Here is a 27,478-nt window from a genome sequence, read left to right as displayed (position 1 = left end):
AGAAAGGCTTAACAAAATATGTCCTTTCACTGCAAGATCTACAAAGGGTCCACCTAAATCTCATATGTGGTGCTCAGAACCTCAAAATTTCCTGAAGATATTATAGCTACACATGATAAATATGAGACAGATAACTGAATAACTTGCAGCAGGAAGTCTCAACAAGACAAGTAATTGTCATTGACAGCTTTAGAAAAGGACAACATTTTACATGTGGTGGTTAATGCTTGAAGATATGAAGAAAGGGACAGCATTTCATTTGATTTTGAGAAATGATATAATGCATATATTCTAGGCTTGCAATACATAAGAAGTTCTGGATTAAAGGCCGCACGAGGCTCGTACAGACACTAGCCTAAGGAAAAGTCATAACCAAACATTATTGGGTAGATTAAATGATCCAATCTCAAACAAAAAACAAAATAAAACATGAAAAGTACAAATTATGAACTTATACCTCTTTCTTCAACCCATGATTAGCATGTACTGAAAAAGGAATTTGCAGCTTGAAGTTAACAATCTGCTCATTTCTACTGTTCTAGAACGGAAGGAGTTGCTATGTTGCAAATGAAAGAATTGAACATGATCAGAAACGATGATAAATTCTACTGTAAGTGCAGTTGCTGAGATAGTATATAGAGAAAGCATATTTGATAGTCACAGCAATAATAATTCACTGAAGCTAGCACAAAGTGCTCTTGTTTGAGCCAAGTGATCAAATCTGACAAGAAGTGTCTTTGATCCTATGAGTAATAGTCACCATGTTTAATTGGTTGTGTTGAAACTAAAGATTTTTTCTGGCAGCATATATATCTGACAATTGAAAGATCTGAAAATTCTGATTCATAAGATAACCAACTACATTAAGACATCAAATTACATGATTAAATTACACATTATCATCTTCTCTTGGTTATCTATTATACATCAATGCCAACTAATTAGCCGGAGTAACAAATTAATAAGGAAATTTGTTGCAAAGATGTGTATTAACAACTGTACATTTCTTATATTGTGACAAAGTATGAAATGGAATCTGACTTTATTTATTGAAAAAGAACAAAATTTCAGACAGCAAATGGTGGATTGTGGTGGGAAGAAAACCCTCCTTGATAGGAAAACAGCTACAAAAAACAAATTTCATCTATGAAGATCCAAGTAATGGAGGGCAATGACAAAAATGATAATGTAACAGAGTAAACAAGGGGCAACTAATAGATTTTTGCAGGGAAAATATGTGGGAAGCAAGAATACCTTCTTATAAGGCAAATGGAAAGCAGCATCTTACATTCTTTTCAGGCAAATGGAAAGCAAAATTTAACATCTTGTACATCACTAGTCATATATCTTTGTTACATCCGTTGGCTCGAAATACAGATAATACCATTTAGGACCACAAGATCACATCTCTTTCTAGGTTGCCCTGATTACAGCTTGACAGGCTCATGCAACTAAAAGAATCTAAGATAACAGTCGACCAAAAACAACTCAGCCACCAGACCAAACAGATAACTAGATAAGTGAGGGAGAACAAACACGTTTTACAATAGATTTATGAACAGAACTAATATGATTAACAAAGGCAGGTAAATCACACAATACTTTATATAATTGGCTAAGACGCCACCACACTTTTAACGTTAAAAGAGATATGCGGCAAGCAAGATGAGTTATCAAACCTGATACAGGTGCCTTGTTCCGCTGTATCTGAATTTTTAACCACTGCTCTGTATAGAGAGAGAAGATTTGTCTTCTCTGCTAGAAAAAATACAGCAAGAAATGAAAGATAAGAGCACTTTGATTCAAGAAAGAAATTATAGTACTTGATTGATAGTACTTGATTGATTACATATTTTTGCAATAAATTCTTCTAGCTGATCACAATCTCTCTTTTAGTCTCTTTATTATTCTTAAAGTACAGATAGCCAGGCCCTGTAGTATTCAAATATTATTTATTATTGTTCGAATAGAGACCTAAGTTGGAGAGTCTAGGACTCGGCACAGCAATCAAAGGTTTTGATTTTTTCACAACAATTCCAAATTTCTCTGATAAATCAACCTCCACTGTGCCATTTGGTAACTTCCACTGGAAAGCATGCAGCATTGAAGCCAAAACAAGCATTGATGTCCTCTCTGCAAGTGGAATTCCGGGACACATTCTCCTTCCCGACCCAAATGGAAGATACTGAAAATGGTTGCCCAAGTAGTCCATTTTCTCCGCAGAAGACCCACTTAAAAACCGCTCAGCCTTAAACAGTAATGGATCTTCCCAATTAAGGGGATCCCTCTGAATAGAGTATAAGTTGAGGAAGACACGAGCACCCTTTGGTATGTGATACCCTCCTATAGTAGAAGGCTCACTTGGACAATGAGGAACGAGGAGAGGGAGAGGTGGGTGCAAACGAAGTGTCTCCTTTGCAACTGCATTCAGATACTTTAACTCAGGCAAATGAACCTCTTCAACTGTTTTATTTAATCCCACAATTTCAGTTAGTTCTTCTTGGACTTTCCTCAGTACTTCTGGGTGTCGCAATATCTCCGCCATAGCCCACTCAACCATAGCAACTGTTGTATCTGTTCCCCCAACCACAACATCCTAAAAGATACCAATTTGCAGATAAATATAGAGTAAAATAATAAACTTATATTATGTGCACACACAAGCTACAACATCCTAATTTATACCAAGTGTAGTTTGTGAATAGTGCAAAAGTGTATCAACTAAAATGACTAGAGGAAGTATATAATTGAAAAATCAGCAAAAAAAAAAAAAAAAATAATAATAATAATGAATAAAAAGGGAATATTACACTTACAAGGAGCATGGCCTTAACTTGAGGCAAGGTTAGTGATGTTGCATGATCCTCAAATTTGGTAAGCTGCATGAGATGCCCTAGGAAATCCTTCCGCTGAATACTTTCTCCAGCATAGTGATGATTAATGGCTTTATCATAAATCTCTTCATTCCGTTTTGAGATTATCCTCATTTTGCGCTCTATTCCCTGCAAATCAAACCTAGCAAGCAAAGGGAAAAAATCTGAAATATTTGGTGCCCCTAGAAGTTCTAGCTGTTCATTTACGACAGCTCGAAATTCAGAGTCAATGACAGACCCCTCATCCCCTTTCAATGTATCCCCCCATACCATGCTCATAACAGAACCAATAAGAGTTAAGAATGCTAGGTCACCTATATCAACCAATTGACCAGCTTTTTCATAGGTTTCATTTATCATTTTCTTCACATGCTGCTTCCTTAGATAATAACTGGCATCAAGACGAGCATTACTAAGCATCTCAGTGGCAAATATTCTTCTCATCTTTCTCCATTCAACACCATAATCGGAGAAGGCAATATCTAATGTCCCAAACAAAAGACTCTTAGCAGCAATAAGGGGTGCTCGGTTAGCAAACACGACATCATGGTCCCTAACCACCTCCTTGACTAGAGACGGTGAGGAGACCACAATGCATTCATTACTTCCAAGCCGGAATCTGAATATTGGACCATATAAACTGGCTAACTTATGAAAGCAATGATGGAGATTGGAATCCAGAAAAGGGAGGTATCCAACTAGAGGCAGGCCACGCGGTCCAGGAGGCAATGGAGGATTCTCCTTGTTTTGCTTCCTGACAGCGAAAATGAACCAGAAAATAATGAACAAGGGAGCAAGGGTGGTCAAGATGTTTCGCAAAGTTTCGCCTTCCTTATTGCTAGAACTCCACCACCATGACCATCCACTGGTTGCTTCAGGCAACAACATGCTAGTTTTTGTGAGAAGATGAAGAGAAAAGATTGAAGTGTTTAGGCCTTACTGATGAGTTAATGGTGACAGTGCATGTATAGTTGACAATAAATAGGCGGCAAAATAATACAATCTCAGTTAATTATTTGCAACTTTTGAGCATTATTTGTGAGGTATAAAATATTCAAAAGTTGCAAATAATATGAACGGAAGTAGCATCACAGATACATGGTACTGATGCAATAGGTAGAAATTAGTCAAATAACAAATAAGGTGCAGATGATATATCCAGTATCAAGACAAATGTTAAAATATCATCCACTGTAAGCTCAACAAGGGACCACCTACGTTTCATATGTGGTGGTGAATGATTGAATTATGTTCAGGTATGAAAAAATAACATTAAGCTGATAATTACTTTCTTTCTTGCTCAATTACAATGATTGCAAATAAAATTAAACACTAATTCTAGCATCAAAATTAAAAGTAAATGTATAGTGCTGATTCGCTACAAAGTAAATGATAATATCACTTGCTTTCAAGAAACAGATTTAGAGACATGGATAAAATTTGATTATATACTTAATATTTGGTACTTGAATATAAAGGCAGTCAAATTTCTAACATGCCAAGGTAAAGTTTCTTTCTTTTTTTTTTTTTTTTTTTTTGGACAAAAGCTATAGAATCTTGATGTGAGTATTCAAAAACGCTTATAATAGCTCATAATAACTGCCTTACAAAAATTGTCATAATGGAAAAGGCAAACATCTTGTATAGTCATAGGGGGAAAATAATTTATACTTCGTATAAGCTAATGAAACACAATGTTGTATGTTATATATAGGAATGCAATGTTAAAAGCTTATAAACACGAAATAATATGCATTAAGAATATTTTTTATTGTGTGCATCAACAATTACATGATTAAAATATAACCTGAAATGCAAAGCAACATACAGAAGAGCAGAAAAATGCATAGATCTTACTCATTCATACAGAGATGGACTAGATATTCTACACTCAGGGATTGCTATGAGAGGCTATCTCAGGGACATGACGATCCCAAATTTCTCCTGAATATTCGGTTGTTCTCCCTCGGGCAGTTTCCAGTTAAAAGAATGTAGCAGTGAGGCCAGTGAAAACAGCACCATCTTCTCAGCCATTCCTATCCCGGCGCAAATCCTTCTGCCTGAGCTAAAAGGTAAGAAATTGAAGTCATCATTTCCACGGAAGTCAACTTTAGCACTTAAGAACCTTTCTGGGTCAAATTTTGATGGGTCAGTCCATATTGTAGGGTCTCGATGTATAGCCCATACATTGATGAAAACTCGGGAACCCTTGGGGATCGTATAGCCTCCAACAGTGCAGGACTCACTCGGGGAATGAGGAACTAGCAAGGGAAGTACAGGGTGCAAACGGAGTACTTCTTTCATGACAGCTTGCAGGTAAGGTAGTTTATAGATGTGATTCTCTTCCACCATGCTGTCTGTTCCAACCACTGTGTCCAGCTCTTGCTGGATCTTTTTCAGCACCTCTGGTTTGTTCATTATTTCTGCCATTGCAAGTTCGACTGTGTTTGAAGTTGTGTCAGTTCCTCCCACCACCATATCCTGCTCATAAAAATACATTTTAATAAATATATAAACAGAATGAAATGTATTATAATAACGGTGGAACAATAAAGAATAGACACTGGAGATGAGCAAGACTCTAAACAGGGAAGGACATATATTTCCACCACAATTACTTGTCTTCAAATCGCAATTACGGAAACTTTGTTGGTTATAAAATACAGTAGCCTACAACTTTCAGAGTCAGACAACCATAATCAGGTTAAACTTCACTAATACATAAGAAGCTTAAGATAACTGAGGCCTACACAAGCTTCAGATTAAGTTCAGTCTAATTCATGTAGCCAAACCAAAGTTCAATCAGTATGGTCCTACTAAGAGTGTCAATCACAAGGCAAAATCATATCTTGAGGCATTATTATGCAAATTATAAGTTAAGATTTTCAATTGTAACTAAGAGTATTAAAGTACAGTAAAGAAGCATACCATGAGCAAAGATTTAAGATGGGTCATGGAAAATGACACCTTATCATTGCCTTCACCTTCATAATCATCCTTTAATTGCAACAAAACCTCAAGAAAATCCTTTTCTTTCTTCTTCCCTTCATCTCCCTCCCTATTATTTCTCAGCCGTTGATCAATAACCTTCTCAAAAATTTCATCCAACCACTTAGCACACTTGATCATACTTTTCTCTATACCCTGCAAATCGAACCATGCCAAACTCGGAAAAAAGTCTGATATATTAGGTGCACCCAACAACCTTACAAGCTCGGTCACCGCCACTCGAAACTCCAACTCAATCTTTTCTCTCTCTTCAACCCCCATGGCACCTCCCCACAACATCCCTGTCACCACCCTGATCACCACCAAGAACATCTCCTCTCCCAGATTAACTACCGTCTTTGTCCCTGCTTTCTCCGACAATCTCCGGATCATTTGCCGGGTTTCCTGCCGACGGATGCCATACAGAGCATCAAGTGTAGAAGCACCAAGCATCTCTCTCACAGTGACTTTACGGAGCAGCCGCCACGTGGGGCCGTAGGGGGACCAAACAATGTTGTGGCCGCCATACGTGTCCAATTTCCCTGCAATGGGTACATCACGGTTGGAAAAGATGACGTCATGATCTTTAAGCACCTCCTTAGCTAGAGCAGGAGAAGAGATGACAACACCAAGCTTGGTCCCAAGGCGGAGAGAGAATATTGGGCCGTGGGTTTGGGCCAAGGAGGCGAAGTAAGTGTGGAGTTCAGGGTCTAGTGAGAGGAGGTTCCCTAGTATGGGAAGGCCCAGTGGGCCTGGTGGGAGTGGTGGTTGGTGGTGGTTCTGGTTCTGTTTTCTGGTGAGGAGGAATATGGCCAAAAACACAGTGAGGAAGGTTAGTAGTGGAATTACCCAGGTTTCTGAAATCATGGTCACTTTTTTTGAGACAACCTCTAAAATGGTTGGATAAACAATAAAAACAGCAGCTAATCAATCTGAAAAAGTAAATATATCTCTGTCCACTGTTTGGAAGAAAAATAGGTGAAAGTGGAAGTGAGTAATAATGTGTAAAAATTGTGGGACAAAAAGTCAAGCAATTTGGACCTCAGACAAAATTGCAGAAAATTAAAAACAAACAAAAAATTTTGATAAGCATAGGTAACGAATATTTGGTGCCCGTTGATTTTGAACTAACCTCTAAATCTGCTGTCAAATTATTCATAATAGCCTTAGGTCAACTAATGGTCACATAGAATGAGAAACCACCTCTTTGTTACTGTAGAGGTATGTATAATTTATTTATAAAATGCGTTGCAAATATATGTAAACTTGGTCACCCTTGTTGGCTCTATCCCATCTTAAGTTGGAGTCAAATGTACAAGAAGTGGTAGAAGTCGAAATTTATGCATTAGCGATTTTTTTAATCTCTGTAAGTTCATCAGAGAAAAAGAAAGAAAAAAAAGACTTGAAATTACCTCCCAAGGAGTTCAAATAGTCCTAGCCAGGTAAACAGCAAATATATAATTGCTGAAACGCCCACCAACAGCAAGTTCCATATACGTATGTGGTAGTGGCTGCTTCACATGTCACATCTTCCGCATCCGAAATCATGAACCAAGCATGGAATTGAATGCAGGAAGGGAAGTCAATAGCCATTGCTTCCATCATCTGGTTCTTCACACAACTGATCATAGCCCTTTCAACTGCACTACTGCTGTTTGCAGACAATACTACTTGGTCAATTGCTGTTAACTCTAGAATCCTGAATTCCTGATAAATAAACACACAATGTAAGCCTAGGTAAAACAAGTTCTTCAAACTGTAAGCCTTGCCTTCATGAAGAAAAAGACAGCATTGCTTCTTAGGAAGCATATCAGCAATGGATGAATACAACCACGGTTCCAATTCAGAGCTTATTAGACACACAATCAAAGATTTGTAGCCTTACCTCCTGATATACAAAGATCATGATTTTCATTAAGGCATTAAATTTGCACCTTTTCAGGCAATATTTACTTGATCATCTGAGTAAAGTTAAATTCTATAGCAAAGTTGCTTCTTAATTCTTGCTACTTAAGTAATCTGAGTCAAATTTACAGTCATACAGACCAAATAAAATAAAATAGAAACAATTTTCACATGCCACGCTATTATCCATTGAGACATCATCAATACAGCAAGTGAAAGAAGATTAACCTGTAAGAAATATTAAGCATTAAAGTTTATCTACATAACAACTAACATCTTCTGCCACCATGACCACATACTAGTTGCTTCAGGCAACATACTAGTTTTTCTAAAAAGATTATGTAAAAAGATTGAAGTTGTATAATTGACAATAAATAGACGGCAAAATAATATCACAGATACATGGTGCTGATGTGACAGTTACTCAAAAAGCAAATAGAGTTAAGTTCAACAAGGGTCCACCACCGTCTCTATGTGGTGGTGAATGATTGAATTATGTTCAGGTATGAAACTCTTAAATCACATAAATCTAATAGTTTCTTTCTTTCTCATTTACCATAATTTGCAAATAGAATTAAACACTAACTCTATCATCAAAATTAAAGTATATGTATCCCTGAAAGATATGCCTGGCTTTCAAGTAACAGATTTAGAGATAATTCATGGATGAGATCTAATTATATACTTAATATTTGGTACTTGTAAATAAAGGTGGTCAAATTTCTAAAATGGCAAGGTAAAGCCGTTTCTTTTTCTTTTTTTTTTTTTTAAACAAAAGCTATAGAATCTTGATGTGAGTATTAGTCATTCATTCATTGTAACAAAAACACATGGAAAAGACAATCTTGGATAGTCATAGAGAAAATAATTTGGGGAAGCTAGAGAAACACAAATACACAATGCTGTAATGTATAGGAATGCAATGTAAAAAGTTTATAAAACTATTCCTCTGATGTACACGAAAAGTTTATGTATTAACAACATATTTTATTGTGTACCAACAATTATATGATGAGAAAATAGCCTGAAATTCAAAGCAACATACAGAAGAGAAGAATAATGCATAGAGCTTACTTATTCATACAGAGATGGACTAGATAACCTACACTCAGGGATTGCTATGAGAGGCTTCCTTAGGGTCATGACGATCCCAAATTTCTCCTGAATATTCATTTGTTCTCCCTCAGGCAGTTTCCAGTTAAAACAATGTAGCAGTGAGGCCAGTGAAAATAGCACCATCTTCTCAGCCATTCCTATTCCGACGCAAATCCTTCTCCCTGAGCTAAAGGGTAAGAAGGTGAAGTCATTTCCACGGAAGTCAATCTTAGCTCTTAAGAACCTTTCCGGGTCAAAATTTGATGGGTCAGTCCATATTGTAGGGTCTCGATGGATAGCCCATACATTGATGAAGACTCGGGAACCCTTGGGGATGGTATAGCCTCCAACAATGCAGGACTCACTTGGGCAATGAGGAACTAGCAGGGGAACTACAGGGTGCAAACGGAGTGCTTCTTTCATGACAGCTTGCAGGTAAGGTAGTTTGTAGATGTGATGCTCCTCCACCATGCTGTCTCTTCCAACCACTGTGTCCAGCTCTTCCTGGATCTTTTTCAGCACCTCTGGTTTGTTCATTATTTCTGCCATTGCAAGTTCGACTGTGTTTGAAGTTGTGTCAGTTCCTCCCACCACCATATCCTGCCCATAGGAGCATATTATAATAAATAAGCAACACGACATGTGATGTAGTATAACAGCAGAACAAAGAAGAATAGATACTGGAGAAAAGCAAGACTCTAAACAACCACTTGTCTTGAGATCACAACTACAGAAACCTTGCAGTATTACAAAGTACAGTAGCCTACGACATCAGAGTCAGACAACCATAATCAGGTTAAACTTCACTAGTACCCAAATTTATTTCGATGATCACTGAGGCCTACTCAAGCTTCAGATTAAGTTCAGTCTTCTGTAGCCTAACCAAAGTTCGATCAGTGTGATCCTACTAAGGGTGTCAATCACAAGGCAAAATCATATCTTGAGGCGTTAATATGCAGAATTATCAGTTAAGACATTCAATTGATATTAGACTCCACATATGGGTGCTATTCTAGCAGATTTTCTTATATGGTTCCATCAATTCACTAGTAAGTTCTATCTTATAACATAAAAGTATCTTTAACGCATTATTGACTAGCTTGTCGCCACAAGTACACTTACAAATTATAATCCATCTTGAAATTTTCCTAACACGACATACTTTTTGTTGATGTAACACAATTGACATGTAGTACAACATCCTGAATTATAAAGCCATATCAGAGTATATAGTAAAGTAAAGAAGCATACCATGAACAAAGCTTTAAGATGGGTCATGGAAAATGACACCTTATCATTGCCTTCACCCTCACAATCATCCTTCAATTGCAACAAAACCTCCAGAAAATCCATCTCTTTCTTTCTCCCCTCATCTCCCTCCCTATTATTTCTCAGCCGTTGATCAATCACCTTCTCATAAATTTCATCCAACCACTTAGCACACTTCCTCATACTTTTCTCCACACCCTGCAAATCAAACCGTGCCAAACTCGGAAAAAAGTCTGATATATTCGGTGCACCCAACAACCTTACAAGCTCGGTCACCGCTACTCGAAACTCCGACTCAATCTTTTCTCTCTCTTCAACCTCCATGGCCCCTCCCCACAACATCCCCGTCACCACCCTCATCACCACCAAGAAAACCTCCTCTCCCAAATTAACCGCCATTTTAGTCCCTGCTTTCTCCGACAACCCCCGGATCATCTGCCAGGTTTCCTGCCGACGGATGCCATACAGAGCATCAAGTGTAGAAGCACCAAGCATCTCTCTCACAGAGACTTTACGCAGCAGCCGCCATGTGGGGCCATAGGGAGACCACACAACGTTGTGGCCGCCATACGTGGCCACTTTTCCAGCAATGGGTACGTCACGGTTGGAAAATATGACGTCATGATCTTTAAGAACCTCCTTAGCTAGAGCAGGAGAGGAGATGACAACACCGAGCTTCGTCCCAAGCCGGAGAGAGAATATTGGGCCATAGGTTTGGGCCAAGGAGGTGAAGTAAGTGTGGAGTTCTGGGTCTAGTGAGAGGAGGTTCCCTAGTATGGGAAGGCCCAGTGGCCCTGGTGGGAGTGGTGGTTGTTGGTGGTTCTGCTTTTTGGTGAAGAGGAATATGGCCAACAACACAGTGAGGAGGGTCAGTAGTGGAATTACCCAGGTTTCTGAAATCATGGTGACTTTTTACTTTCGTTTCCCTGTTTTTTTTTTTTTTTTTTTTTTTTTTTTTTTTTTTTTTTTTTGAGACGGCCTCTAAAATGGTTGTATTAAATAATACAGTACAATTAAAACACAACAGCTAATCAGTCTGAAAAAAATCAAAATATTACTCCGTCCACTTGTTTTATGTAGATTTTTGTTTCAAAAAAAAAATAAATGGGAGTAAAAATATAGATGGAAGTGGAAGTGAGTAAAAATGTGTAATTATTGTGGAAGCGCATTTGAAAAATAGATTAAACCAGTAGTGGGTACATAAAAAAATAAATAAATAAAAAATAGTGGGTACATTAATGGGTACATAAAAAAACAGAGATTATTAAATAAAATAGATTTTCTAGTGCACATCTCATTAAGTGCAGTAGCAGGCTGACAGCCAAATCTGTGCCTGACGTCTTAAGAATTGATTGGATGAATTTCATGCCTTTGTCAAAAAGTCAAGCAAATTGGACCTCAAACAAAATTGCAAAATATTAAAAACAAACAAAAAATTTAGATACACAATCAAGCATAGATAACGAATATTTGGTGCCTGTTCATTCTGGACTAACATCTAAATCTGCTGTCAAATTTTTCAGTAGTAGCCTTAGGTCAATTAATGGTCACATAGAAACCACCTCTATGTACTGTAGAAGTGTAGAGTGCAGAGGTATGTATAATTTATTTATAAGACTAGTTGCAATTATACGTAAACTTGGTCACCCTTGTTGGCTCTATCTCATATTAAGTTGGATTATGGTCACAAGAAGTGATATTACTGATATAAGTCAAAACTTATGCTTCAACAATTTTTTGAATTGCTTTTTCATTAAGGGTTTGGTTATAATGATTCTCAGTGAGTTCATCAGAGAAAAAAGAGAGAAAAAAAAAAAAAAAAAAAAACTTGAAATTACCTCCCAAGGAGTTCAACTGGTCCCAGCCAGGTAAACGGCACATATATAATTGCTGAAACGCCCACCAACAGCAAGTTCCATATAGTGTATGTGGTAGTGGTAGTGGTAGTGGCTGCTTCACATCTTCCGCATCCGAAATCATGAACCATGCATGGAATTAAATGCAGGAAAGGAAGTCAATAGGCATTGCTTCCATCATCTGGTTCTTCACACAACTGATCATAGCCCTTTGTACTGCACTACTGCTGTTTGCAGACAATACTACTAGGTCAATTGATGTTAACTCTAGAATCCTGATAAATAAAAACACACAATGTTCATCAACAGGCTTAAAACCTTTAGCAAATACTTTGTACTGTATCTCACAAGCTGCCCCTGGACTTTGATACAACTTCACATCTGATTTTGCACATAAATTTAAACTTGAAAAATCATAATAACAAACACAAAAACAAAAACAAAAACAAAAAAGAATCGGACAGTAACATGCTTGCATCAACAAAATTAAGAAATTCATGAACATAGGTAAAACAAGCTCTTCAAAATGTAAGCCCTGCATTCATGAAGAAAAAGACAGCATTGCTTCTTAGCAAGCATATCAGCAATGGATGAAAACAACCATGGTTCCAATTCAGAGCTTATTAGACACACAATCAAATATTTGTAGCCTTACCTCCTGATATACAAAGAGAATGATTTTCATTAAGGCATTAAATTTGCACCTTTTCATGCAATATTTACTTGATCATCTGAGTAAATTTAAATTCTATAGCAAAGTTGCTTCTTAATCCTTGCTACTTAACTAATCTTAGTGAAATTTAAAGTCATACAGACCAAATAAAATAAAATAGAAACAATTTTCACATGCCACATTATAATCCATTGAGACATCATCAATAAAGCAAGTGAAAGAAGATTTACCTGTAAAAAATATTTTGCATTAAAGCTTGTCTACATAACAACTAATATCTTCTGCCATCTCTTTGGTAGTGAACCCATTCCCAAGAGTTCTTTTGCTTTATTTTGTGGGTGAAGAAGGAAAACCTTTAAATCAACAAACTTGGGCAGCATGCAAAAACTCACACATGCACAAAAGACTTATACTAGTATAATATTATATATTTCCATCATAATTACTTTCTTCTCATGATTAGTCGCTGATTATTAATTCAGTTCATTCACAAAGTTCATACATATATCAAAACTATCTCCATGAGATCAACATGAGAATTACATATATATATCAGTCTGCCATTAGGTCCACAACCAATTGCTAGTTTAAAACACTGGCAACATTAAAGTAGTCATGCCATCACAGCTATATTACTTCAAGCTGCATTACCTAAGTTTACCGGCTAAAAATGGAATTCTTCCTGGCAATTAAAATGAGGAACTAATTCTTCTCCCAATCAATTAAATCCCAGAATGCTAACTAATTCTCTTGTACACTTCTGTAATATCCCAGTCAACTATATCCATCGCCTTGTTGACGTACTCAATATTAGGCATGTCCCCATCTACCATCCTTAATAATTTAACAAGTGGTTCAGAGTCATGCACAACTTCATGAGCTGCTAGCCTGCTACTCAAAAATCTCTCAGAATTTACCAATGACTTAATAGCCTGGACATCAAAGACTCTACTATGGACAGACTGACAGATGAAAACCAATCTGCATGCAAAAACATATGCTTCAAATTGTCCTCCTAAGAGAATGGAACCGGGTCACTAATCTAGTAATCTTTTGTCTCACCAATATCCTGCCACTTGTAAACTATTTCATCGCAGAAAGAATCCAGAATTCATAATTTATGAAAGTTGTAATACTCTGCACTCCTGTACTATTTTAACCCAACCAGGGCTTACTGATATACTCTCGACTTTTTTCATAAAAGAGAAGTATACTTTGCTATCAAAAGACTCCTTGCATAGGCAAAACTAGTATCACACTTTCACTATTTGTACTAAAAAAAAAAAAAACCAAAAAAACCAAACATTGGCGGAATTAGGTTGCAAGAAGGTTATTAAGTTATGATATGCATAGATAGCAAATGTTTAGTTTTGTGAACAGCAGAAGCTGAACTAACCTCTTATTAGCTGTCAGATACTCCATAGTAGCTTGTTACAGAGATTGGCAAAGAAGATGCAGAAACATCCCCTTTGGTAAATTTAAAAGTTGATAAAAATGATAAAACTACAATATTGTAAATAGTAATAAATCATTCCTCTTATTTAGTCAAAATGTTATGCAATCACCAAATGCTTTTTTGTATATAAAATTATATGATAAGTCACAAATCTCCTGAAACTCAAAACAACTGACAGGACTGTATAATGCATAGAGCTTACTTATTCATATAGAGATGGACTAAATAACCTTAGCTTAGGGATCACCATGAGAGGCTTACTCTTGCTCAAGACGATCCCGAACTTAGCCTGAAGATTTAATTGTTCTCCCTCCGACAATTTCCAATCAAAGGAATGTAGCAGAGAGGCTAGTGAAAACAGGACCATCTTCTCAGCCATTCCTCTTCCCGCACAAATCCTTCTGCCTGAGCTAAAGGGAAAGTAATTGTAGGCATTCCCATTAAAGCCAAACTTAGCATTCACAAACCTTTCCGGGTCAAAATTTAATGGGTCAGGCCATAGTGAAGGATCTCGATGGATAGCCCATACATTGATGAAGACTCGGGAACCCTTGGGGGTGGTATAGCCAACAACAACGCAAGACTCACTCGGAGAATGAGGAACTAATAGGGGTAGTACAGGGTTCAAACGAAGTGCTTCTTTCATGACAGCTTCTAGGTAAGGTAGTTTGTAGATGTGATGCTCCTCAACTATGCTGTCTCTGCCAACTACTGTGTCCAGCTCATGCTGAATTTTTTTCAGCACCTCCGGTTTGTTCATTATTTCTGACATTGCAAGTTCAACTGTGTTTGAAGTTGTGTCTGTTCCTCCCACCACTATATCCTTCTCATAAGAACAGCTTAAATTTAGCATAAATAAATGAAAAGTGATAATTGTTTAATGGTAACAATGAGAAATAGATATTGGAGATAAGCAAGAATCCAAACAAGGAGATACCTACAACATTCAGAGCCAGACAACCACAATCCCATACCACTTTTTAAATACTTAATTTTCCAGAGATTTGTTAAGGAACTAAGATCACTGAGACAGTGAGACTAACTCAAGCTTCAAATTAAGGGAAGTCTAATTTCTGTAGCTTAACCGATCAGTGTAACCTTAATTATGGTGTCAGTCACAAGATGAAATCACAGCTAGAGGCATATAATTTGCATTTGAGTGCATGTTATAACAGATTTCCTAACATGTTTCCAACAATTTATCAGTAAGTTTTCATTCTTATCACAAAATCAATAACATTATTGACTTACCAAAAAACCACTAATAAATAATATAATAAAATTTCTTTAATTCTTCCTAGTACTACATACTTTTTGTTGATGTAAGGCAATTGACTGCTAAAATATTTACAAAATATAAAGCCACCAAGAAGTATAGAGCAGCTTAAAGTATGAAGCCATATAGATAAGGGTATAGAACAGTTAAGAAGCATACCATGAGCAAAGCTTTAACATGAGTCATGGAAAATGACACCTTATCATTACCTTCACCTTCGTAATTATCCCTCATTTGCAACAAAACCTCCAGAAAATCCTGCCCTTCCTTCCTCCCCTCAGCTCCCTCCATATTAATTCTCATACGTTTATCAATCACCTTCTCAAAAATTCTATCCAGCCACTTAGCACATTTCCCCATCCTCCTCTCCACACCCTGCAAATCGAACCTCCCCAAACCCGGAAAAAAGTCTGATATATTCAGTGCACCCAACAACCCTGTCCATCACAGCCGCTCGAAACTCCAACTCAATATTTTCTCTCTCTTCAGCCCCCATGGAGGCATGGACCCTCCCCACAACATACCCGTCACCACCCTCATCACCACCAAGAACACCTCCTCCCCAATATTGACAGACATAGTTGTCCCCACTTTCCCCGTAAATCCCCGGATCATCTGCCGGATTTCCTGTCGACGGATTCCATGCATGGCATCAAGTGCAGAGGCACCGAGCATCTCTCTCACACAAACCTTCCGCAGCAGCCACCATGCAGGGCCATAGGGGGACCACATGATGTTTTTTCCTCTAAAAGATTACGAATGTTTGGTGCTTGATTTAATTTGGACTGATTAGGTTGCAGGAAGGTTATTGACTTTTCATATTGATGGATAACGAACTCAGCTCACCTTTTAACAGCTGTCAGGTACATTGGTGTGCTAGACGTAGTAGGTCACTTAAGGGTCATGTAGATACATCTTCTTTGAAATTATACAGGTAAGGGTACGTAAATCTTTCGTACTCGTTGGCCCTATGGCCTCTATCTCATCTTAAGTTGGTTTATGGTCAAGTGCACACTAACAGATATATGTCAAAACTTATGCATCAGCAATTGTATGTATTGACATTCTACTGAGGGTGAACACAAAAAATTGAATTTTTAATAATGCACCGTAACAAAGAAGCTTGGAGAGGAAAAAAAAAAGTATTGGGAAGTATGAAGCTTACATCAACAGTTTTAATAGCTCCATAAATCTCCAAGGTAGAACAACCTCTTAATATGTAAGCCTTCGATCCTTGAAGAAAAGGACATCCCAGCTTCTTTATAAGCATTGAAGCAAGGTCAATAAAATCCATAGAACCTTTCCTGAGCAACATATTTGTGAAGTCAAAGATTTGTAGCCTTGCCTCCTGGAATATGAAGAGCCTTTAAATTTGCAGCTTCAGAGACACATTTATATTTGGAGAAGAACTGAAGATCCGAAGAATTCTTTTGCCTCATTCTGTGGGTGAAAAAGATGAATTATATTACATCAAACCACTTGGGCAGCGACCTGCACAAAATCAAATACTCACAAAAGAAAACATATTATACTTCGTATAAAATATTAAAATAACAATCAGCCTAGTGATAAATCTTTCCAGCATTTAAACTTGATTCACAGTATGAGTAAGACAATAAAGATACAAATGTTGATAGCAAGAGTACCTTGGACAAACCTGTCTTTAATAATCCATTCATCCCTAAATTTCACTAAACAGTCACAGATTTGACCTTTTGTTCTTTCCAGATGTGAAGCTCAATGATTCTCATAACTTGGAGCTCTATAATCTACCCCACAATCAATAATTGATTTGCGCTCACCATTTCCTAATAAAACAAAGATTTAGGTCATTTGGAAAAACTAAAAGAAATTAAATTGGTGGAGAAGGAATGCTGCAACCTTTTAGTCAGCAATTTAGGATCATGCAACATTTTCTTATGCGCATCATTCTGTAGGTGAAGTCTAATGGACAAAAAATTGTGGCAATAATTGAGACCTACCAGTGCTACCATGCATCTGACTAGAGTCTGGAGGTAGCATTTGAATGAGAACCATCACTAGCAGATGAGCTACTCTGCTGCATAATGGGCATAGACTACTTCATCTACTATGCTATTCACAGAAATTTCTGATTCTTTAGGGAGTATTATGTTAAATCATGCCCTAGCATCATCAGATACATATTTACCGATTTACCGGGGGACTACATCCTTTGTTTTTATCTTAATCAGAAGAAGCTTTATTCAGTAGATTCCTACACTGAACTATCATTGCCTGTAAATTCCCTAACCTTCTGGTTTGTAACAGTTTCACAAGAACAAAAAAAAGGTTCCCAAAAAGCATCCTTCCGCACCAGAACCTTTCATGCTTATCTTATAACAAAAATGAGAATTGAAGTAAGATATACATTGAAAATTGGAATGCTCTAAACTGAGACAACAAAATCTGAAATTTGACCTAATGAAGAGATTTGATATCATAAAACAAATCATAGGAAAGGATTAACAAGAACATGCTACATTTGATAGTAGAAAAAGGGCAGTTTCATAGCTCCAATATTTTCACATCTCAAATACACCAAATTAATATGTAGTTATATGATCTGTCACTAGAATTCAAAGTTAAGATCGCTACAAAAAACTTGTCCAATCAAAACAAAGGGGCCTTCAATAGCTGTTTTGAAACATAACCCTTCTTGTATCTTCTATATTATAATTACACCAGCTTGTGGTAGATAGGTCTCAAGACTCTCAAACTCCATTCATACTTGTCTATGTACTGCTCTAAACCATCTTTAAGTGTACGAGGATTGATTGGATAGTACTAACAAAACCCCTTTGAAGCCTAAATGAGATTAACAAGACTCTAATAGCCATGAAGTAAGTAAACAACCCACAATCCTATTTGAATGAATTTTAACAACATAAGAACAATAACATAACACAAAAGGACAAAACAAGCATACACTCCATGTTTTCAAAATAACAAGACATTTAGCTTTCAAGGACAAACCTTCTCAACTTTGACAATTACATTCAATCGGTATATCATCATAAAAACAACAAAAATGAATGAAGAAAAGGATCTTACACGGGAAATAGAATCTTTGGTGGTACTACGGCTTTGAAAATGTTGTATTCCAACTATCAAATTCCCAACTTAAGACAAATTAAGCAGCTTATATGTCTCATGGTCCAAAAGTAGAACTTCCCAACAAATTATACTTCTTATAATTTTGTCAATCTAACAGTTTTCCACTCATTGATAACTACAAACTCTTACTATTTTATTATACATCCTACAATGCATGCCAATTAAATAGACCGCGAAATGTGGATGTCAACTAGCGTAGTTCATTAAACACCGAGATCAAATCGCATTACATCAGTTAACATTTATGACTCTCTATACCAAATAAAATTGAGCGCGCAACACAATTTTTTAGTTTTAAAAAAGCAAAATCATACAATTGTCAATTTTCACAAATATTACCTCAAAATAAAAAATAAAAAAATAAAAAATAAAAAACCTTACTTTCTAAAGGTTTTGACATATACAATAAATTACAATTGTCAATTTTCACAAAAATACCTCAGAATTCATAAACATAATAGGACGAATTTCAACCAGTAACCAAAATCAATTCCGAAAATCGAAACGAAAATGCAGCTTATACATGAATTAACCCGAATAATCCACAACTAATTGAAAAACCTAGTCACAAAATGAGGAGAAAAGAGGAAGAAGATTACATGTCGGAGATCGCCGGAGAATCAGGATTTCGCGGTGGTTTGACTTGTCGGAAAATTTTGGTCGGCGATTTGCAAAAGTCAGACAACCCAAGAAATAATAAATTATTGTAGTGTAAAGGGCAATAATTACAAATCTTACCCCTTTTTTTTTTTTTAAGGTAATTACAAAAATTACTTTTCCAAAAAAAATGGGAATTATAATATATAAAATTTTATGTGGTTATTAAACAGAAAGGGGTGGTGGCGCAGTTGGCTAGCGCGTAGGTCTCATAGCTATGTTGAGTGATCCTGAGGTCGAGAGTTCGAGCCTCTCTCACCCCAATCCTTTTTTTAATAGGCCAAACAAGCTCGATGAAGCATGTTAACATCAATTCATTCATTTTTTTAAGCATGTTGGTTCGAGTTTGATTTGAACTTAAGCTTAGCTCGATAAAACATGTTCCAATAGTAATCACTACTGCACATTTTTAACATGGCTATGCACAATTTGTTTTATTTTCACCAAACTTGAACTTTTTTAATAGGCCAAACGAGCTCAATGAAGCATATTAACATCAATTCATTCTTTTTTTTAAAGCATGTTGGTTCGAGTTCGAGTAGAACTTAAACTTAGCTCGATAAAACATGTTCCAATAGTAAGCACTACTGCACATTTCTAACATGGCTACGCACAATTTGTTTTAATTTCACCAAACTTGAACTGAATTCTAACATGGTTGTATACAATTTGTTTTAGTTTTACCGAACTTAAGCTATGTCAATGAAGCATGTTGTTTGAGTTTGAGTACGTAGAAGTTAAGCTTAGCTTGATAAAAACATGTTTCAATAGTAAACACATAAGCATATTCTAATACTAATGTTACTTGGATAGTCGTGGTTAATATTCTCATGTATATGTCATTTAATTGATATTTAAGTATAAAAATAAAGGATAGATATATAACACATGTAATAAATTTAAATATGTACGTTGTACCCTCTTAATTTTGTCTCATAATACTCTAAAGTCTGCACTTATTTAGTTGTTTCAAAGTATATATTACTCAGTAATATATATACAGATATACTCATTTGTCTAATCAATGCATGACCTCACCATTATTGTATACGTTGTACAATCTTAATTTTGTCTCGTAATACTCTTAAGACCGCACTTATTTAGTTGTTTCAAAGTATATATTACTCCGTAATATATATACTCATTTGTCTAATCAATGCATGACCTCACCATTGTTACAACTAACCAAAAAAATCACTTATCACTTAAACTCTCGACAAAGTTAAGTGTAAACATTTATATAGAATGGATGGAGTATTACTTTTTCTTAAATTAACAAACATTATTTAAATTGGATTGTTTGATATTCAAACTATCTTTTTTAAACTTGGGTTCATCAACTACCAAACAAGTTAAAGCTTGAACTGTTTAAACCGATTTCAAACAATTCACAACAAGTCACTCTATTCATGTCCATCCTTATGTTATATATATGTAGCATGTACATTGATACACATCTAGTTAGTTACTAAGATCGATATTACATTTTCAAAAAATTTCTTATACATTAACTAGACAATGACGTATAAATAGTGTCAAAAATCAGCACACGGGAGACGTACATAAGTACATAATCTGCCGCCAGACACGGCAATGCCTTTTTGCTATTTGACTTAAAACCCACCACGAACTAATTGCATACTAAAATGGCATATAGCTTTACATTTTTGGTTGTCAAAACACGTAGCTAGTTGTATGAGTTGTAGCACAGATGGCCAAATTCTAAGGCCATGAAAATAGGATAGAAACTAATTAAAGGGCCACAAAAACATGATTATGAAAAATATAGAAACTAATAATAATGGCAAGTACTTTAGTTAAGCACTTTGCAATAATCTTCCTTCCTGGCACAATGGCATTCTGGCACTTTGCAAACTCTCTTTAATTTAGCTTTGTAGGTACTAGATAGTGTGTATGTATGTTATTGTTATTGTGTACGTTATTTACGTGTTAGTTTCTCCATAACATTATAAAAATTATGCTATCATTGCTGTTTACTTTGGCACCCAAACTCTTCTTGTTTACTAAGTGGGGATTGGGGATCATTAACCTACCAACCCTCATTCTGTGGGCCTGTCTTGTGGAGATTTCTCATACATCCTCCTAAGTGTGTAAGTGGATAGATTGGTCCACTTTTAGTATATACAAGATTTAACATACTCCTGTTTTCTTCAACTTAATTTTAGTTCAGTTCAATTTAGTTCAGCTCCTAATTTTTCTGTCTCATAAAATATTCAATTCAGCTCTATTCAGTTTAGTTCAGTTTAGTTCAGTTCAGCTCTATTCAGTTCAGTTCAGTTCAGCTCTATTCAGTTCAGTTCAGTTTAGTACACCTCCAAAGTTCAGTTCAGTTCAGCTCAGTTCAATTCAGTAAATCAGAATAGGCCGGCCTTCAATCTGTTCGATAAAGTTCTTCAATTCCTAATTACTCTAAATACAAAAAAAAAAAAAAAAAAAAAAAAAAAAAAAAAAAAATCATTTTTTTAAATTGGCATATATATTGTAGCCTTTGACTAAAATAAATTTTATGATTTATAATTATGATAAAATATAATTATGTAAATGAGATCATGTTAGAAACATCTTAATATTTTTTTGAACATCAATTGTTGTCATAGGCTAGGGCTAGGGTCATGCCTAACCAACGAATGCTCCATCAACCAAAGAACAATTACATTCAACTCAATGCCATCGTTGACCTATAATTTTTTTTTTAATCAATCGAAAGGCCAAATCCTAGTACAAAAAACTAATTAAATGAAGTATTATTCAAATTATTAGATTAAATAGTGTCCGATCTCCACACCTATAAATGCATAATATGTATGCATTTATGGTCTCTCGTCTAATTCTATATTAGATACAAATAATACTCCGTATTTCATATAAAATACTTCGTATAGAGGGAAAAAAGGAAGAATGAGGTCGATGGGAGTTAGAAATGAGGATGGAAGACACTTTATTAATTACCTTTTATGATATCATGATTCATGAATGTATATTATATATTATGGGGCTGTGCCCCTTAGCATAAAAACAATGAATGAAATTTCATGTTGTTTCTTCTTTGGAATGTAATGGGGACCTTATAATTTGGGTACGTATGGGGCGGTCCAACGTCTCCAATTCGACTGACATATGTTTTATTTTTGCAACAAGTAATATAAATATAAAGTAGAAGATGATAAAAAGTAGAACAATTCGAAAAAAAAAAAAAAAAAAAAATTGAAAGATGAAATAATGATTCAATATTCCACTAACACCAAACGAACAGTATCTCATCTTCAATTCTTATTACTTTTGTAGGAAAGCCAGGTCATTTCTCCACAAACTAACCTAGCTGCATTGCAAGGGTTTGTATAGTAGGACCATTTTTCTTGGCATGCTTTCATGGGTTTTGACTTCAATTGTTTTGTTCTCAATTACTTCGTTAGTCTAAGTCTCTAACATTAGGGAGTGCATCACCCTTCATTCCACTCTTGTTGTCTTGTAACGTTAATGTGTTAAGTGGCAGTCAAGTTGAGGTAGTGAAGGTTTGTTGCTCAATTTAGGGCCTGTTCTTAGCTTTAGCTTAAGTTTAGTTCAGTTCAATTCAGTTCCTAATTTCCTCTTATAAAATATTTAGTTCAGTTTAGCTCAGTCCAGTAAATCAGAATAGGCCTAGTGCACTTTTTAAGTTTATAGAGTCTTGGCTATCATACATACCCGGCCCCCACACTCGTCTCAATTATATAATTTATTATTTGAGGCTAGGTTTTAAAATGTTCTTCCTAATCCTAGTAAATTTAGTATAGGAGTACACCAATTCACACTCATAATTAAGGATAAACTTTTAAACTATCTTAGTGATAATACGTACAAGTACTCGTATAAGCCAGCTTTAATATTGTGATTATTGAAAAATAAAAAACATTGTGCTATTGAATAGGATGGAATCTTTTTTGCAATAATTAAATCGAGAACATAAGATGTACTATTCTATAAGAAAGGGCAATTAACTATATATGTGTGATAAGTTGCTTTTAGATCGATATGGCAAATTTGCAAATAGTAAGAACATGCTAAAGTTATTAATCACGTTTTTAGCTTAATTTGTGTGTATACTCAATTATTTTTCCAGGCCACTCCCATACTGATAAGCAAAGAAATTTTTTAACGTCATCAATACATAGTTACTATTTGTAGCAAATTAGGATTCTCATGAAACAACAATAAGCATCATTAATAATATTTTTATATCATTAATAATATAATAATGGATTAATGTAGTACTTAATTATGTAATGATTGCTCCTTAACATTCATCAGCCTCTTATCATGCTTAGGTAAGATAAATAGTAGTATTGGTTAAGCTTGTAGGTGAATAATTGTACGTACTAGCTCATTAGCAACTATAGTTATGTGGTCATGATGATGCAACCAATTGCGAAAGTTGGTAGTTATAAAATTCCATAAAAGAGGAGGAAATAAAGATTTAACTTAAAATTATACTTTGTTTTGATCATTAGTTTGAAAAAATTAGTGAGACGTATCTTATTGTATGTGATATGATGTGTACTTGCTACATTGAGTGGATCCGAATTGATACACTATCTTTGTAAAAAAAATTGGTTACTTAAAGTTTTAATTTCATATGTTGCACATCTTATCTTGATGTAGACTTAGGTGAGTGTACGTAGAATGTAATTCTACCTTTATATAGTTAGTATATGTACCAAGTCGACAATTTCATTACTAACTTCGCCTTCTCACGATCCAGTGCAAAAGCAGAGTATATATATGTCATCATGGTGTAGGTTGGGTGTTATGTAACGTTCTATTAACATTAAACTGTCATCTATTACGTAATGAACCTATGAGACTGAAACCTCTGACAAGTTAATCGTGTATATGCAACACAAATTAAAGTTTATAGGTTAACATAAACAAACACAAGAATTCCTATTTAGATTTTTCTCTTCTTTAATACGAAGTATTATGGTTCGACTTTCTCACGCTATGACTGTACAGATATGATAATATGCGTATATATTGGTCCGTGTTATTTTGTGTAATCTATTGACAGGAGTCTCATCAACTCTACCGTCCGTGATTAACAAATGCCAAAAGCTAAATCTACCTGATAATTTGAGGCCATAGAATATATTTTTGATGTACTACGTGACAGTTTATTATGATTATACACCCCCACTTGTCGGAAACGAGTACTTACTCTTATACAACAAATATACCCGTAATAATTCCTTGATTCGCCAAAAGGTAACGCAAATTTTGTTCATATAATAATATGGGGTAGGCCTTGAAATGAAAACTGACCAACGTTAATTATGTGTGACAAAATAAATTAAATAAATTGAAGTTACAGCTTTAATTCCTATAATTGTCTTGTTATACTATATAGTTCTTTATCATGCTATGATTATGTCACTAAGTACAAAACTATAGGTGATTAATTAAGTTGAAAAGAATATGACTTTGGTGCTTATATTTCGTTGCTTAAAGCGCAATTTATGAGCATTATATTTTTTTGGTGACGATGAAAAAGTATGCAAAAGTCCTTATCCTTTATAATTGAGTGGTATAATTATTAGTAGTAGAATAATTCAATGCACAATACCTTTCCCAAACAACTAAACTAGATCGATAGAAGCCTTTATGTCACGAAATTCATCTTTTCTGAGTTGTACAATTACTTACATAAAATGTATAAACAAAAATTCAAATAATTTGTAGAAAAATAAAAAGAGAGATGTGTAGAATGATATTAGAATTTTCACGAGTTATGCTCAAATTGAATATTTGATGACTAATTTAATACACTCAGCTCTTCAATGTTTTTTAATACACATGTCTTACGCAAAGTACAATTATTTAATCACGAATATAATAAAATTCCAATATATCTTTATTCTTTATACCCGTGTTTCATATATATATACATATGAAATAAACTTTCACATCAATGTCTTTCTTAGTATGCATTTGAAGGACAATATTCTACATACATCACAACTCACTAAGAATATACGATAGTACTAAAGCTCCAATTGAAAAACCTTCAACTTTATCTGGCAATTTAATTTTCTTGGTCCACTATTTTAAAAAAAATCTTGCTTATCATGTGGTCATTCCACAAATAACAAAATCTTGAATATACATCAGCAATAGATGACACATGTAACACAAGGTGACCAAAGCCTCTAATAATCAATACATTCTCCCAAAAAATTAAGTATTCATTTCGAGTTAAATGTAACATTTGACTTTTTAAAATCAAATTATTTAAATTTTTTAACCTAATTTTTTAATTTTATGCAACATTGACCATTACTCGGTGTTAAAATGACATGAATATCGTCAAGTTAGTTAGAAACTTTATAATTTGTATATACATCGTGCTGTATATATTATAGTAGATGTTACACTTAATTTGAGACAGAGGTCGAGTAATTATTCATCTATATGGAGCAACCACAAAAAAAAAAGTAATAAGCACGAGAAAAGAAGGTATTGATCAGCCAATGAAAATGCTGGAAATATGTAATGGAGCATAGAAGTATATACTCTCTAGAGTTAACTAGGTAGTGCTAGAGGTGTCAAACCCGAACCGATCCGAAAAAAACTATCCGTTTCGAACTGTAATCGATCCGATTTGATCCGAGAAATTCAAGACCCAAACCCGATCTGTAACCGAACTGAACTCAACCCGAATCCGAACTTGACCCGATCTGAACTTAACCCGGCACCGATTTGATCCGACCTGAACTCAACCCGAATCCGATTCGACCCGACTTGAACTCAAACCGATCCGATTTGACCCGACCCGAGCTCAATCCGATCTGAAATTGACCCGAAAAATAACCGATCTTATCCGATCTGTTTTGACCCGAACTGATATTAACCCGACCCGATTTTAACTCGATTTGATTTTTACCCGATCCGAACTTAACCAGACCATAATTAATTATTGACCTTTTTATTGTAGTTCTTATAACTATATATTTACTAATTATTAATAAGTTAACTTTTTTACTACAAAGAAATAATCCCGAGTCATAAGTTTACTTCATGTACCATCAATTATATAAATTAACTTTCTAAGCTTTAATAAATGCCACAAGATCTTAAGCGGGAATTTATTTGATTCGCTGGTAAAGCTCTAGTTAAATGCCGCCTAAATTCTATTGTCATTTTTAATCAATTTCCTCCCATTCGGCTATATTTTATGAACTAATAATTCTTTTCTCAACACCTATAACCAATTATATCAATATAAATCACATTACTACTAGTCTGACGCAACCTATAAGAAACAATTATGAAAGCAAAATAAATAAACTTTTAATGAATATATCAAGCGCTTACATTTTCATTATAATAATTAAATATATTACATATACATAATCCAATGATTCAAACTTAGGTATTTTTTTCAGTAGTTTCATTTTCATATACAAAATACGTTGCATATAATATCACTGCAACGTTCCAACTCCAATAATATGTGGTATGGCTTTCTCAAATATAATAAAAGCCTTCCACTTCCAAAAAAAAATCTTGACTTCACAAAATATACAAGGCATGAGATTTTAAACAGCTCCATGCTCATTTAGATGCAAAATCATCACTCGAATCCAAATGACCTGTAAAAGAAAATGAACAAAGTCTTTCAATTTTCTGGTTCATGCAGTCCTAAGTAAAGATTGCAGAGAATGAATTAGATATATAGTTGTGCAAGTTCTAATTGCTTCAATAGTGTTGAGATATCAAAGGGGCTTACCAAAAAGAGGGTCATTAATGCAAAAAGAGCTTCTTACTTTCTTAGTCTTCGTCATCAATCACTTGAGGCACAACCTCCCTAACAACATCCAAATTGGAATCATCTATAGGTTCATCATAACCCTTTATCCAACTTTGAGTTGTTATCAAAACCTCGACATTTTTACTCAACAACCTTGACCTGAACTTAGACAAAATTCTGCCTCCCATACTAAAGGTAGATTCTGAGGCGACAGAAGTAATTGGAATGGCTAAGACATCCCTGGCCATACGAGCAAGAATGGGATACAAAGACGATTGACCTTTCCAATAATCAAGAACATCAAACTTTTGTCCATCAATGACTGGCACAAGAGGGGAATTGAGATATGAATCAATATCAAATTTGACCCCCCTGCTTGCGCCCATACTTGCAACATATCTCTGTTTTTAAAAAAATTAAAAATACAACAAAACAAACACACACACACACAGTCACAAACACGAAACAAATGAAGAACCTCCAGAATAATAAAC

The 27,478-nt window shown here is 35.2% G+C and overlaps 3 protein-coding genes, 1 non-coding gene and 1 pseudogene across 6 annotated transcripts; 1 reads left to right on the top strand and 4 right to left on the bottom strand.

Moving 5' to 3' along the window:
* Positions 1-1,945: 1,945 nt before the first annotated feature.
* On the bottom strand, positions 1,946-4,008 carry LOC145598763 (cytochrome P450 71AU50-like). The gene is made up of 2 exons (XM_081655154.1): positions 2,817-4,008; positions 1,946-2,596 (listed from the first exon to the last, which is right to left on the bottom strand). The coding sequence occupies exons 1-2, from the start codon at positions 3,759-3,761 to the stop codon at positions 1,949-1,951; spliced, it is 1,593 nt and encodes a 530-aa protein (XP_081511280.1). The 5' UTR covers positions 3,762-4,008; the 3' UTR covers positions 1,946-1,948.
* Positions 4,009-4,558: 550 nt separating this feature from the next.
* On the bottom strand, positions 4,559-7,261 carry LOC145598769 (flavonoid 3'-monooxygenase CYP75B137-like). Its single transcript, XM_081655157.1, has 2 exons — positions 5,802-7,261; positions 4,559-5,354 (listed from the first exon to the last, which is right to left on the bottom strand). Exons 1-2 carry the CDS (start codon positions 6,726-6,728, stop codon positions 4,785-4,787), a joined length of 1,497 nt encoding a protein of 498 aa, XP_081511283.1. The 5' UTR covers positions 6,729-7,261; the 3' UTR covers positions 4,559-4,784.
* LOC145598767 (flavonoid 3'-monooxygenase CYP75B137-like) lies at positions 6,265-11,179 on the bottom strand. 3 transcript variants are annotated; one of them, XR_014103611.1, is made up of 4 exons: positions 10,113-11,179; positions 8,841-9,461; positions 7,274-7,568; positions 6,265-6,403 (listed from the first exon to the last, which is right to left on the bottom strand). XR_014103611.1 is itself a non-coding variant. In XM_081655156.1 (2 exons), the coding sequence occupies exons 1-2, from the start codon at positions 11,031-11,033 to the stop codon at positions 8,841-8,843; spliced, it is 1,542 nt and encodes a 513-aa protein (XP_081511282.1). In that variant the 5' UTR covers positions 11,034-11,179; the 3' UTR covers positions 8,679-8,840. The 3 variants fall into 3 exon arrangements, 1 of the variants encoding a protein (XP_081511282.1); XR_014103612.1 differs by having other exon boundaries at positions 8,873-9,461; XM_081655156.1 differs by lacking the exons at positions 6,265-6,403; positions 7,274-7,568 and having other exon boundaries at positions 8,679-9,461.
* LOC145599078 (flavonoid 3',5'-hydroxylase CYP75B138-like) lies at positions 11,038-16,706 on the bottom strand (annotated as a pseudogene).
* Positions 16,707-19,359: 2,653 nt separating this feature from the next.
* TRNAM-CAU (transfer RNA methionine (anticodon CAU)) lies at positions 19,360-19,446 on the top strand. Its single transcript is given in 2 exon segments — positions 19,360-19,397; positions 19,411-19,446. It is a non-coding gene; the product is annotated as a tRNA-Met (tRNA).
* Positions 19,447-27,478: the final 8,032 nt, after the last annotated feature.

This window comes from Chenopodium album, chromosome 20 (assembly GCF_948465745.1).
Source record: "Chenopodium album chromosome 20, dcCheAlbu1.1, whole genome shotgun sequence".
NCBI classification, from domain to species: Eukaryota; Viridiplantae; Streptophyta; class Magnoliopsida; order Caryophyllales; family Amaranthaceae; genus Chenopodium; species Chenopodium album.
The sequence above is the reverse complement of the archived record's forward strand: the minus strand, read 5'-3'. Positions and strand labels throughout refer to the sequence as shown.

Excerpts from the sequence above, each read along its gene's own strand:
- LOC145598763 (XM_081655154.1), bottom strand. The coding sequence starts at position 3,761 with ATGTTGTTGCCTGAAGCAACCAGTGGATGGTCATGGTGGTGGAGTTCT. Across the intron at positions 2,597-2,816 it reads AAGTTAAGGCCATGCTCCTT|GATGTTGTGGTTGGGGGAAC; the intron begins GTAAGTGTAATA and ends GGTATCTTTTAG.
- LOC145598769 (XM_081655157.1), bottom strand. The coding sequence starts at position 6,728 with ATGATTTCAGAAACCTGGGTAATTCCACTACTAACCTTCCTCACTGTG. Across the intron at positions 5,355-5,801 it reads ATCTTAAATCTTTGCTCATG|GATATGGTGGTGGGAGGAAC; the intron begins GTATGCTTCTTT and ends TTTTATGAGCAG.
- LOC145598767 (XM_081655156.1), bottom strand. The coding sequence starts at position 11,033 with ATGATTTCAGAAACCTGGGTAATTCCACTACTGACCCTCCTCACTGTG. Across the intron at positions 9,462-10,112 it reads ATCTTAAAGCTTTGTTCATG|GATATGGTGGTGGGAGGAAC; the intron begins GTATGCTTCTTT and ends TCCTATGGGCAG.